This window comes from Phalacrocorax aristotelis, chromosome 12 (assembly GCF_949628215.1).
Source record: "Phalacrocorax aristotelis chromosome 12, bGulAri2.1, whole genome shotgun sequence".
Taxonomy (NCBI): Eukaryota; Metazoa; Chordata; class Aves; order Suliformes; family Phalacrocoracidae; genus Phalacrocorax; species Phalacrocorax aristotelis.
In genome coordinates, this window is record NC_134287.1 from 15,803,739 (window position 1) to 15,818,894 (window position 15,156).

The window sequence follows — 15,156 nt, forward strand, 5'->3', positions numbered from 1 at the left end:
TAAGAACTGGGAAAAAATTACCAATTTATCTGGCCAGAAATAACCACGCACTTATGTGTTTCCGTTCATTGCATCTGTTAAGAACATCCAGAATCACGATAAGACAAAAAATAATTGTTAAGAGCTAAACACAGACAGGAACAAACTTCAAAAGCTCTCAGTACTTCATTTCCTAACTGGAGAAGCAGAAAGATTTAAAGCTTCATTTTTAAATGCAAGAGGAAGCTAGAATTTTGTAGAGCTTTAGCTAAGAAGTGAGAACACTTTTCTAGAATAAGTTCTGGGAAAAGGAAGTTTGATATCTAAAACAGTGGTCTAAAAATTACTGGGTATCTGTTTAAGACCACATTAATCACTTGTATTATATGAATTCCAGCACTACTCTACTGCCATAAAATGAGATTAATCGTCCTCACGTTTATAAATTTTTTAATCTAGTTACATTAACTGAACTTTTAAATCTTACGCAAGGCAGAAAGATATTTTAAATCTCAGAAGAGCCCACCAGCTAAAAATGCAAATATCTTTAGCATAAGGCTACTTTGTATACATTGCAAAGTCTTAGAATTTTGTTTACTACTAAGCAAAAATTAAATCAAAATCTGGTGTTAAGTGTCAATTCACTTTTGTAAATGCTACTGTATTTGAAGATTCTAGTATCTAAGATAGTTTTGAAAGAATAACTGCTGAATTTATTTTCAGTTTTGGGAATACTCAAAAGGTTCAACTAACTACAGAACAGAACTCTCATTTTTAGATTGCCTTGTATTTCTATGAATCAGATTACAAGTGTATGACTTTATAAATTTAAAAAAGAATGATTGACAGCAGGTATTTTAAGTCATTAAAAATTTCTGTATTTTTACACTGTGTGTAATTTAAAATAAAGTTTACTTCTACAAAAATTCTAAAATATTACAATCCACTCCTAAAAAGGCAAGATCACATTAATAAGAGTTTTTTTAAAAGTACTTCTCAGCTTATATTTAAGCCTGTTAGGGTTAGGTATTATAAGCAAAGAGCTTGCATCATTCTTCATATTGAAGATAGAAAAGGAACTCATCCTTATTTTGAAAAAGGATTGGTAATATTTTTTTTAAGAAGTACTTAAAGTAGCAACACAGCAGATTTTGCAAAAGCAATTCTCCAGCTTCCATTGATTTCATGGGGAACAAAGCTGCAGAAGTGTGTCAGCATTCATATTCAGGGGACTTTAGTAATTCAAACTATACTCTTATTCAGTACAGAGATCTACTAACTTCAGCTTTACCCTCACCCATGAAAATTTGGCTTACAAACAACCTGAAACACACTGCAAGAAGAGAGTAGGTTTATTTTCTAGGAAATTTTATGGAAAACTGCAAATCAGTTCTCACACTCCACCCACTGTGTTACAGGATATTCTGCCACAGACATGTGGGAGGCTCATACACATAAGTTCTCAATATATGAACAGTCACTTTTTAAATCAAGACCTCAAAAAAAAAAAGGGCAAGCATTTTATTATTTAGGTTTTCTTCTTCAAAGATGTTTCACACATTTCCAGATTCTTAAACTACAGTCTTTCTTACGGTGATACCAGTACCTCTGAGGTATATCTCCAATCAGACACTCAAGACAAACACTTTTAAAACTTTAAGTCCCATTCTACCAGAACAAACAGAAGAACAAATGTAAATAGTCAAGTAGCTCCTTCCAAAAAGATGACAATTTTTTTTCCTGCTTATAGGACAGAACTCAGCATAAAAACAGCAATGAGAGTCTTAAATATTTGCCACTGCTGTCTGTATTGAAATAGCCACAGGTAAAAAAAGAAATCTTGAATCAGGCTTATCAAAACTACTTATGAGCACAAACAAGATCAATTTGACCATGCACAGACTTTTTTGCATGTCAAGAATACTGGTTTCCCAAATTTTAAATTCCATAAATACTGAAATAGCCTCATTAACTCAATGCAGTCAATGCCTGTTTGATCTCCGAGTTTTCATGTGGGTTTTGTTTTTTTAATGTTACGTGACCTAGCTGAAGCCAACTGTTGGTTCAAATTAAGAGAAAGATCAAAATCTTGCTATATCGCAGTCTCAGACAGGACAAAGACAAAATTTCCCTGTCTAACCAGAAAGCCTGAATCATAGTGGCTCTGCTCCAGACAGGACAGAAGATACAGAATATGCTCTTGTTCACACGGAGCTGAGAGGCAGGTGTGGTTCAGCAACCAGTTTTTAGGAATTCAAGGAGAACAGCACTAGGAAAACCACCAAAAAACTGAACAAATAAACCCAACATACCCCAAAACCCTACCTTTAGTTAGTTAGATTAGAGATTGGTTCCAATAACTGATGCTAGCAAAATACTAGGTTTTTCTCACTTCAGCAATATATTCCCCCATAAGGAGGTCTCAAGTGTCTACAAACATCTCCGCAGTCCTGGTCAGAGGAGAACAACATTCATGTTCTAACAGAAGTCTCTGCTCTGTACGTGACTCATTCATTGAGCTCAAGAGTTTTAATCATCCACTCTAAACACTAGCTTATGTCCATATGAAAACTAAGTCATTTTCTGTGTAAGAGGATGTTCTATCTCACTGCTAAAGTCTGACAGCTGTAAACCAAAAGTGATAAAATATTCGTATCTGTTCTGAATTCTAGACACGATAGCTTTCCAAAGTTTACCCTCACTCCTCCAGTTAGTTTTAAAAATGCTCTAACTACAGAAGCTTCTCTTCAATCTGCATTTATCTAGTCACTTCTGACAAGCCAGAAGATGGTCCAATTAACACTCCAAAGTGGAGGAGACAGTCTAGCTCAGGATTAGTGGTACCATTTTCAAAGCTAAGATGACTGACAGTTCACCTTAAAATTGTAAACAGCAGTAATTAAGGATCTGTTTTACAGACAGCGCAGCTATTCAGGTTGCAATGGTGGGGAGGACAAGTGATGGGGACTAGAGACACACCATGGCACATACTTGACAGCTGTCCCCCAAGCGAAGGTGTCACCATTTGTGAGTCACAGCAGTTTATTAATGGGCCTGTACAGTAAACAAACAGGATCGAATAACCCAGAAGCTCAGTCTGGACATGACCTGTGGCACCACTGTTGACAATCAAATACAGGAGGGGCTTGCAAGATTAATTAACAAACACTTCCCAAACCCAGCATCACTGATGGCAAGTTACAGTTGGAACTTGTGACTGCACTGAAAGAAGCAGCTGCTCAAACTACATAACCTTCTCTCACCATCCCCATAATGAATTTGGATATTTTCTCTAATTTGGCCTTCTTTCAGAGGAACAGGAAACAAAAAAAAAATTTGACTTTTTGTAGTATTGTTTTAAAACAATACCACTGACTAACACTGCTGTTCCCACCCCACCTCCCCTTGTAATCCACTGGGCTCTTTGCTTGGCAACATTAGAATTTGTTTTGTTTATTTTACCATACTGCATTAAGTTTTATAAGCAAGTATGCAGAGTTACTCTTAAAGGAAAAAAAAACACTGTTTAAGTTTTCAGAGTTGCACTGCATCATTTCCACTGTTTAATTACTTAGGAATTATTCACCGAGTGATTCAAACACCACCATGAAGCCTTCTGCCAGGTCACTGCTGGACTATGATCTTCAATTTCTACTCAGGCAAACAGGAATAATGGTTTAAGTCATTTACTACACAAGTGACATTCATGCAGAAGTCCATTTTAGTTCTTACTACACAGTGGCTTACATTTAAACTACTCTATAAAAAGCGTATTTGACAGGATATTTTTCAAAGGGTTTAGCATCATTTAAAGCATTTTACATAACGTGGTATTATTTATTGTAAGTATTAGTATCTTCATTTCAGTGACACTGGCAAACAATGCTTAATGCCATTACAAAAGCAGACCATAGTATTTGTACACATTTCCTTCTGAACAGGCATTTTTCGTAACTATGTTGCCACTAAAACTGTTACAGGAAAATATATTGAAGCTTAGCATTAAGACTAAGTTAAGAAAGTCAGGAACAAAGTATGTGTTATGATTACCATTAGATATCCACAGATAATTTTAAAATACTGGACATAAATTTAGGAGTAATTTTGCAAATTTAAAGCTCAAATTGTGCCTGTAATTTTTACAGTTAAAGCAACACAAAATTGCTAAAAAAGTATTCCCCAATGATTATCCTAATTTAATTTTATGCTAGTCATATCTGGCAATTAATTACTGCCTTTGGATATGTGTAACAGTCTGATTATCATCAGCTGATCTCTCTAATACACTCTTTATTGCAGACAGAATTTTCTGGCATCTGGTAAGTCTTCAAAAATGTGAAAACTCTACTGCTGTAGCAGAATCCTTGTGTTTTCCATTACACAAAACAGCTTTAATGGAGAGAGCTGGGTGCACTGCTCCTTACAGACTGTTCTGCTGAACTTACAGCATAGCTGCAAGCTGAACAAGGGAATCAAGAAATTATAAAGGTAAGTTGTTCCCCTGTATTTTTAAGGCTCATATGAATTACATCAGCTAGTGGGGGGGGGGGGGGAACCAACAGAGTTGCTCTCCAGAGCCCAACCCAGAGTTGAAAACAATTTCTGCCTTTCTCTCATCTCAAAAAAAAAAAAAAAAAGGTTTTTCCTCTCTCTCTTTTCTTCTCTGGTACACCTAGCATCTCCTTGGCAGTTTTCATAGCTATATATGGCCACAGACAGGTCTAAAATGCTGCCAGGCTCCAGCTGGGTCCTGCAGCAAACAGAGATGCACTCCCAAGTCCTGAGAGGGCTTATTAAACCAGGCAAGGCTCCACAAGAGTAAGAGTCCTTCAGGAAGCAGATGGACCCAAATGGCTTTGGGTAGGTGCGATGCAGAAGTCTGAGCCACCAAACCCAACACAGCATATAGCCAACTTGCTAGGTAGAGCGATTTAGGGGCACCCGCATCCACGACTCCACATACACGTCCATTTCACTGGGCACTTCAGCTGTGCTGTAGAAACTTTCTTTGCAACACAAACACATCTGTCAACTGAAGTCTTCATTGCAGATTTTTTTCCACTAATTTACTAGATATGCTGGCTAGCATCATGGAACATCTTGAAGTTCTGAATTCTAGCCTAGATTCGACTGGCTTGTGAAACAGCAATTTGATAAACAGTAAAGGTAAATAACAGGAGAAGCTTCCAAAACTTGTGTGGATCTTATGTCTCTCAGCTGAGATCACCATTCCAGCAGTATTCTTTAGTTTAACCAGAAACTCAGTGTCTGCATTGGAAACTATGCAAAGAAAATTTGTTTATAAATTCTGTGTTCAGCTTAGTATGTCACAATTAGCCTGACAAATGTTTATAAAATAATGACACTCAAATCCCCTTCACACAAACTGGCATCCACATTCACTTCCAAAATAAGAATTTATCCACAGTTATGAACAAGCCCTCTTCAGCACTTGAATGTCAAAACAAACACTTCTGGTGGAGCATTTTTTCTTAATTATATAAAATCTTGATAATCATGTATCACGCAGAATGTTACCTGCTCAAAAAGCTAATTGTTCCTGGCTAACATTTGTAATATTGGATCATTGCTTTCTTCTGGACAAAAGCACAGTTTGAGATCATCATGCAACGTTTTTTGTAGTTCTGCAATTAATGGATTTTAGCAGACTGGGTGACACAAACTGTCTATTAAATTAACAAACTGCATAGGTGTGTAACTTTCTCTCCATACTCCTTTTAGGCAACAAAGCTTATTAATCCCAGAAGAAGTTTTAAAGTTTAAGTCTTTTACTATTCTCTAAAGAACAATAATAACAAGAATAACAAAATGTTTGATTTAAAACTATTTCAGCAAGTGTGAACATGAACTGTAAACACAGGAGTATATCAGGTGACTTCAGGCAATCTCTGCAGGAATGCAGAATAAGCCATTTCCCATAGCAACACGGTAATATGAAAGGACTAGCTCCAGTAGTGAAACTGGCAGCCTGAGACTAAGCTTCCCCATCACTGGAGCATGACACTGTTCTACCACAACGATTACTAAAACCTACTGTCCTTACTCAGGCTGCTTATTTAAGAGCCTTCTGGTCAAGTATTGCTTGCTAATAAAAATCTCAACTATTTTACATGCTTAATATATATAATAGGTTCTACAAGAGACTCACATTTTGACATCAAATGAGCTACTGAGAGCTGTACTAGCTACCCACTTTTACAGGTAAATCTGTGCCTCTGTTCCTTGAAGTAACGTCCTTCAAGGAAAATCCAGTGTTCTGCTTTGTGTGACAGGTAGGAAACATTCATCACACCATCCATCCACAGAAACTGAATGTCATAATACAGCCTGTAGATGGTCATTCAGTATAGCCCAACTCTAGTGCTTGAACACAGCTACCTGCTCCAACAGACAGGCTCAGAGCCAAGCTCGGACATTTGTTAGATGTGTCTAGTTCGTTAGTGTGATTAACTCCTACATGCCCTATACTTTGTAATAGGTTACCTTTCAAAAAATAGAGTACTACTGCTTATTTCATATTTTACTTAAAAGATCTGAAAGCTATATAAATTATGACAGCTGAATAAAAAAAAGAGTATTTGTTCTCACTGAGAAACAAGATCAGCTTAAGTGTTCAGGATCAGAGTGCAGGGGAACATAAATGCAAACTCTCAACGCTAGTGCATGCAATACGTCATGAAGCACCAAACAAATCTTATCAGATTTTTCAGAGCCTTCTATCCACATGAAAGTAGTTCATGCAGACAGTAATGACCAAAATTTATTCTTTTATGTCTTCATTCATCTCTCCCTCCAGCTATGATTTTTTTTTTCTTTTGCCCCCAACTTTACCTCTGGTCTCCCAGTTTCTTCACTAATCCACCTCAAGTCAGTGCCATATTAGTTCCTTACTGTTGCAGGTAAGAAAAGAAAATGTAACATTTGTTGACGAGTCATAGGAAAAGGCTCACTCTTAACCTGAAAAGAATGCTCCCTGTACACTGGGAAATGCCCAATTTGTGGCTGGTCATTCATTAAATCTGACTTTATAATGACCAAGTTTCAAATCGGCATTCTTTCAGAATTAGGTCTTCCCAGTGTGAAAGCCTGTGAAGAGCTAGAGCTGGGGAAGAAGACTAAAAGGTTTCAAAACCCCTAGAACCAACAGGTTTTGAACTTGTTCCCTACATAAGGAGATTTACATACATACTTTGTAGCACAAACATTCATTTAATCTGAAGAAACACATATTTAGTGAGCCTCCAGAAACAATGTACTTCTACATATGTAGCACTGTTGAAGAAATTAAAATACTTAATATTCTGGTGTTTGGTGGTGTTTACTTTGTGTCAGGTTGCCTACAGATCCATTTATCTAACTCCTGTATGAATAACTACTTATCCATGCACTACAAAGATAATCTTCCAAGCACAGAATTACTGTCTACAGACAGATCTACTGATGTCAGTTACCACCACTTTGCGATTAGCAGAACAAGTCTTTGTGCTGGCATCATTTGGAGCATTACCTCTCTGGAATGGTATGAAAACCCACAAGTATCACAGTGCTGCTTTACCATCAGTTTTTGCAGAGCAGAAAAGGACTCAAATCCTGCATATCAGAAAATTTTTGCAGCTAGAATAGGAATGGCATTAAAAAAAAAGGGGGGAAAAAGCCTCCTCTTTCCTTTCAGCGGCAACAGGAATGAGAACTTGAAACAGGAATGACTTACAGATTTAGCTAGTAAGAGAGGTTCATATCACAACTACAGTAGAAATCCACTCAGGAAAAGAGTCTCCACATCCCCTGCCTTTGCAGAAGCTGTAAATAAAGTAGCTATCTCTACTGGCTGCTGATTTCTGAAGTTAGACATGCTCACAATCCCAATCTCTATGATTATTTCTGGTATTTCTGAGTATAACCTCATCATATGAATAATATATACTTTTAAAAATTGTATACTTTTTCCAATACCTCTATTACCATATTATGTCATTTCTATTATAAAACACACTCCAAATCAATAGCTACTTACATACTTACATTACTTCCCAGCTTAAGTTTTGCCAAAAATAAAACTGCTGTGTAACTCTCAAATTGCATTCTGTAATGGTAAATTAAAATAAGCTTGTCTAATGGTTCTTCCCAGTGAAATTCTATACATCCCCATCTTCCAAATAAACCATAAAACTATTTAACATAACTAACTACATTGCAAATGGTCAGTTCCAAGGATAATTTGTGTTGGAAGGAACCTCAGGAGATCACCTAAATACCTGATATAGAAATGTTAGAATTAATGCTTTGTGAAATTAATTCTGAAGAAAAGAGGTGTATTCCACTCTGTGGCAGCATGCATTAAAATAAAGCATAGTTTGTCAAAGTATAGTTTCTCAAACAGGCTAGTATCAATACAAAATATTAGCCTTTTTAATGTAACAAACTGAGAAAACAAGATTTCTTAAAATATACAGGACTGACTCACTGATTAGGTGACACCTAATCTGCTTAGAATCTAAGTGGATGAACTTGCAAGACCTTAAATTTAGAAAACACAGCAGTTGTCAGATTTTTTACATCACTGATTAAGAAACACCAGGAAATTTAATTCTGGAGGGAGACTAGATCACAAGTACTCCCTCCTCACCCATTACATACACACAAAGGGCTTTGGATCTTGCTTATGACAAAGTGCATTTTTGTTGTCTAGAACGCACCTAAAAACCAAAGCTCCCCAAAACATATGCAAAGCAAGATCAGGACCTGTTCAAAAGAGCCAAACTACAGCTGACTGTTAAGAATAGGGTACAAAATACAGTATAATTAGTGCACCTACACACCTGACATGATGGGAGGAATATCAAGGTTGCCACCAATAAGCAGCTTAGTAATAGCTTAATGAGCAAGGTACAGCTTGCTAGAGAACTAACAGAGATGAACCTGTGACACCTGCAACAGCACAAGCAAGTAAGGAGACAGGCACCTGAAATAGTCCTTACTACGTATCTCTAAATACTAAACACACTATGGCAATGCTAGTAACTACAGCTTAGTGTCAACCGCTTTATCCTGCTATTAAAAGGACATGATATAGAAACTTAAAACCAACATGAACAATGTATATGTTATTACTTTTAATGAACTGTTTTAGTGTATACAATGAAAAACCAAAGGTTGGATTCAGGCCACTAGATAAACTCCACTTTGTGCTGATAATTGGTATCTACCATCCTGCTCTAGTGAAAGAGACCTCCATGAAAAATTCAGTGCCAAGTCAAGCTATGCTGATGGGCAAGACTGACTAAGTATGGTTCCTGAGAGTGACAGCATTAGCGATTTTAGGACAGTGAGACAGGGGTCAGTGGCCACCCTGCAGGACACCAATAGTTGACGTCACAAACAACTAAAAGGGAAGTGACAGCTTTCCATGCTCACTCTCAAGGTCCACCCACTGGTCAACTTGTCTTAACTGAAAAAAGATAATTTAAACAGTTAATTCAGGTCAAAATAGAGTTATGGATTATGTAAAGCCAAATAAGTGATACTTACAACTGTTACCTTACTGAAATAAGGGCTAGTTATAAGAAAAAAACCTCTTGACTCACAGTTATCTATTCCCCTCAAGAGTGCACAAGAACTCATGTATATTGGAGAAGAAAAATCCTGTCAGTTTAGATCTTCCCCACATCTAAAAAACTTCTGACAGACCACAACACTTTCAGAAAAGCTGTTTGCATTTCTATTACAAAGCAACAACAAATACATTAAGATTAAAGTTAGCTATAAAACAGTAGTAACCCTTGCTACTACCAATTGAATTGCACAAATCCTTTAACAACGATGGCTAAAAAAAAGAAAAAAGAAAAGCCCACCATCCCACCAGCAGCCTTGCTTCCAGGGATTTAACTAAATTCTACTACATGAGATAGCAATTGCCATTCAATGTTAGAGAAGCTTCAAGATACGGAGTTTTGTCAGACACCAACACATTTCTTAAAGCACCAAAGAAAAGTGATTACACACTGTTAGAATAAACCACAAATTACTACTTATTTGTTTAGCCATAAAATGCATCCCTCCTTTTACAATTAGTAGACAAATGCTTTTATGGAGAAAATTGTACATGAAGTGCTAGACAAACTTTAAAATGCACTACTAGTCTACATTGCCTCCTCTCACAGACATTTAAGAGTGCATAAGGAATGAAAGATGCCTTCTTCTACTCTCAAGCTAGTTATGCACATCGTACAAAGTCACCCTTAACAATGGATGACACAAGATTATCTTATTAATCGCTGCTTTGCTGCAAAATTTTGTACATAATTGGAAAGAACACAAAAGCGTGTGTCTAGTAATTTGGCTGTAGCAACAGAAAATACACACATGAAAACAACACTTATTTAATTGTCAAATACTGCATTAAAAAAATAACAGAGGGGGGCGTGCTTTACACAAGCTTAGTTACAGGATGTTCAGAATCAACTCTTGGCAAAAGCTCTCTTCTTATGCCATTTACTACCAAGTAATAACCTCTAGAAATCACCTAATACAAAAGGCAAAGAAAATGGCATATTTTAATTTTTAATGCTACTTAGCATCTTGAAACAAGATAAAAATCCTTTGTGGACTTCAATCTGGAAGCTAGCAGGGTAACAAAGTGCCCCCTTAATCAGCTGCAAAGAGAACTTCCTGCACTCCAAGTGCTATTGTTTACAAGGTTGTAATTACTGCTATTCAGATATTTATTTACAAAATTACTTGAGCAAGAGTAGGGAGACATGAAAAAGGTTTTGAACTACACATGGAAACAAACACTGAGCGTATACCCAAACAAAAGGCATATAGGCCATAGGAAAAAAATAGGGAGAGGATAAGCACATTCCTTGTAGACGAGAAATAGTTAAGCTTTGAGGTAACAAGTTACTAAGCAGTTGTGAAACTCTCCTGACTTCTTCCTGTATATTCTTTGATACGGAATACATTAGCATACCATAATCCCAAGCCAATGTACTCTTACAGGTTTTAATAAAACTGTCAAATTTCACATCTTATCAGCAGAGGGCTTGATTTTTCAAATCAGTTCTCCATACCATTTAAACCAAAATGCCTCAATTCTCAACTATACCACCACATAAGAGTGTATCGTTACTACTTGGCTGTTACCAAGTTCTGCTGTCTAGGGATGTACCTACATAAACTCATCTGAGACAAACTGGTGCAGAATATGTGTTTCCAGGCTGTGTTCCACAAAACCTTGGGCAACTGTGGACGGCTGAAGGCCCACAGACAGCTAAAGGTTCCCATGCAGGGGTCTGTGCTCCCACTTGAAGCTTTAAAGGCAAAGTTCTAGACAGTTAGGACACCAATGACCCAATCTTTCTTCCTTATAATTTCATTAGTGCGCATTACGTTTAGTGTCCTGCTTTCCCCCTTCACAACACAGGGGGTCAGAATGACATGTTCAGAACACAGCATAAAATGTAAAGGTCAAAAGCACCTTATACAGGGTTAGACACTGTTTCACTGAACATCTGTCACCCTGTGGCACCCTACTACCATCTAGCGTGAAAACCAGCTATGATAATGCATTTCCCTCCCAAGCATTCCCTATTCCTTTTAACTTAAAGGAAACATTTTAAAATAACATTTCATTCTTCTTATTTCTGCAATAATTTACACTTCCTATATTGTTCTCAGTGTCAGCTACCTTCTATCCTCACACTTCTCATTTCTGTCCCAAACACTGAGCTGTGTTTTTCCTTATTTGCCCCTCCAGTCCTTTCAACACGTCAGCAGCTCACACATGCCTCACCCATTCTTTCTGGCACATAAAGTGTGAGAAATATGTGGAAAATTCATTACCTCTAACAAATGGTGAGAGCACCCTGCTGCCCAGGTGCATCTCCCAGAGGAATAATGAAGATGTCTGTCTTCCTCTGGTGAAGGAGAGGAGCACATCATCACTGGTTCCACAGGCACTGTAAAAACTTGCCTAGAGTGTAAAGATTATTTGCTTTACCTGCTCTTCCTAGCTATGCCAAGAGCACTCACTCTGCACCACGGCTGTGCTACCCCAGCCCCTCCTTCGGGCTCTTCTCTACAGTTAACAGCAGCAGTCTCTTTCCAACAGTGTCAGAGAATGGAAGGAAAGCTGCCCTTCACAGCTTCACTGCTGCCTAGGGCCTTCTGGAGAGCAATTTAGTACCTCAAAATTTGAAAGGACCATCACGTTACTTGAATAAACTACTTAATGCCTTTTCACGGTTTCTAAATCTTGGCTCTTTTACACATTCATTTTCATGAGAACTCTTATAAATTCAACTGCAGAAGAACCAGCTGAAAAGGCTTTAAAAATTACATCACTGCAAAACTAACTGCACTTCAAAATTCAAATAGGCATTTTCAGTTACTCATCTCCAAGGAATTTTTCAAAGAAAAGGCTTATTGCAGAAGAATGTGGTAAACAAAACAAAAATCCTTACTTAACACACAATACAAACTACAAAGAATAAACAAAAGAGAAACATAACATGGTATCCTAAGAGTGGTAAGGCACATGACGGAAAAGGAACATGGTACCTGAACAGTGGTAAGATATTCAATGTCTTTTAATCAGAAATGAGGGTAGAATCAAAGTAAAGATGCCAGTTGCCACTTCTGCTACAGAAGTATCACTGAACATTTCATTATGTTCAATGTATAACACACTCTGTGCTGCAGTGTGTGCATTTATAAAAGAAAACATACTATCTTACAATAAAAGACAAACACACACACCCTGAGTTCCCACAAAGTTTTACTTACCACAATAGTGGCAATACTTCTCTCATCAACTTTTAGATTTCCCCAAAGTTACTGAAGAAATTCAGCCAACCAAAAAGGAAGAGGTCACCATCTATCATGGGATCTCAAAACTATTCCCTAGAGTGAACTTTATCCTCCCTCACATTAGCTAACAACCACCTTGCCTCTATAGGTAAGCGCAAGCCACGCATCTTGTCCAGGTGGCTCACCAGTGGCAGAAGCTTGGGAGGACACCCCAAACCCACACACTGTTTCACAGAGCCATCCTTCCTTTTCCAAAGAGGGATATCACAGTCCTCTGTTGGACACCTGACGGGATCCCAAAGTTTGTGATACCTGCTAATTCTGCCATTTAGTTACATGTAGTTGGGGACATGTCACAATCTCACTGCACAATGGCTTTTTCACCTATTATAAACAGAAAGCCATGCTTTCCTTCATGGAAAGCTTTCAGTATCAGACAAGCAATGTACAAGCACCCCTACTGTAGAAGTACCAAAAGAAATATCTTTTTGCCTACTAAGACCAAAACAGCAACTCTAATGCACGCCACTTAAAGTAACGTTGAGGACACAGGACATCGTACCTGATTTTATAATTGGGTAAGGTGTGCTTGCGCTTAATAACTTTCTTGAACTGGTTCACGATGATGGAAGTGAGCTGAGGCATGGGCCTGCCTTCAAACTGAGACTTCACTTCAAACAGTATCACGGGGTCATCCATAAAAGAGAAGGACCAGTGCGTGAACGGCAGGCGTGTGAAGACCAGCTTCAGCTTCCCCATCACCCGGGAGATCTTGACAAAGAGGTAGGCGGACTTGCCAAAGACCAGGTCGGCATCGATGGCCAAGTGGAAGCCACCATTGTACTCCAGGTCCACCTCAAAGCCCAGCTCCTCAGGGCAGCCCTCCTCGTTGCAGACCACCGGCCTAATGAGCTTGACAGCTTTGAAGACGGGCAGGACGTTGCCGAGAGAGACGTCCCTCAGGCTGAGCCCCTCCAGCACCTTCCCCGTCATCTTGGCCTGGAGCAGCTCCTCAAACTCCACCTTGATCTTCTTGGTGACCCAGTTCCTGACCAGGGCCGTGTCCCTGAGCTCCCTGAAGAGGAAGAGGAAGATGGCATTGAGGAAGTGGCACGTCTCCTCGCGGGAGGGGAGGGCCGGAGGGGGCTCTGGCTGCTGCTGCTGCTGCGGCGGGGGCTGCTTGGCGCTGGGCTCCGGGCCCGGTGCAGCGGCAGGAGCCGCGGCGGCGGCGGGAGCCGAGGCCGGGGCCGGGCCGGGGGCCGGCTCCGGCAAGGCCTGGCTTCCGGCCGGCTCAGAGCCCTGCAGGTAGTCCCTGAGGCTGTGGTCGGCCGCAACGCGGGCGTAGACGAGGCCGCCGGAGGCTCCGGCCACCCCGGGGGGCTCCGGCTTCTTCCTGTATAGGAGCAGGAGCTGGAGCAGCAGCGTGAGGAAGCAGCCAGCCAGCGCCGAGAGGAGGATCACGTAGAGCAGCAGCATCCTCACCGCAACCCGCGCCGCGCCCCGGGCGCGCTACCCTCACCGCGCCACCGCCATGGCGGGGGCCGCGCGCGCAGCCCGCCGCTTAACGGCCGCGGCCGCCCCAGGCCGCCTCATCCGGGTCCTCCCGCCACCCTCTCCGCGGCGGCGGGCAGGGGGCGGGGCGCAGGCGGGGCTGGCCAACGGCGGCGCAGGCTCTCCGTCCGCGCGGCCCCATTGGCGGAGACGGGACGGCTTCGCCGGGTACGTCGTGGCGCCGCCCGGCGTGGCATCACAGCGCGGTGTGGCGTCACAGCGCGGCGGGCGCAGGCGCGCGGGGAACGTCACCGGCGCCTCTGGGGGTGGGGGGGGCGGCGACCTGTAGAGACCCGTGGCCGGGGCACGCGGGAGCGCGCAGGGGAGTGCACAGAGCCCCCCCAAAGCCCGCCCGTGAACGAGCAGGGCCGTGACGGCGTATTGGGTTCCTTCGCCAGAAGCAGGCGGGGGGGGGGGGGGGGGGGGGGGTGGAATTTACCTGAGCGCCGTGAAGTGTCGGCCGAGGGGGTCGCACCTCAGCCAGCTGTCACCCGCACCGCTAATGGCGTCACCGCTGAGCGGGCACGGGGACGGAGGACCTCCCGCCCATGGGAAGGTGACCGGCCTCATTGGGCGCTTGGTCGCCCAAGGAACGTCCGAGGAGTGATAAGAGAGAAAGGGCTTTTGGACTCTTCAGAAATATCAGGTGGCTGCTGGTTTTTTTAGTAAAATTGGTCTGGAGAGGGGCAGAGAGGCAAAATCTGTTTTCACGGTAGTTCTCTGACTTCTAGAACCTCTGCTCTGTTTCCTACTGATGAGAGATGCTTTTAGCAAATTTTGAAAATACTACATAGATGA

At 40.8% G+C, this 15,156-nt stretch overlaps 1 protein-coding gene across 1 annotated transcript in view; it reads right to left on the reverse strand.

Moving 5' to 3' along the window:
• PDZD8 (PDZ domain containing 8) overlaps positions 1 to 14,452 on the reverse strand; it is a 64,784-nt gene extending 50,332 nt beyond the window's left edge. The window contains exon 1 of the mRNA XM_075108275.1: positions 13,370 to 14,452. Within this exon, the coding sequence (XP_074964376.1) occupies positions 13,370 to 14,283 (914 nt within the window). The 5' untranslated portion in view covers positions 14,284 to 14,452. The remainder of the gene's footprint in view (positions 1 to 13,369) is intronic.
• Positions 14,453 to 15,156: the final 704 nt, after the last annotated feature.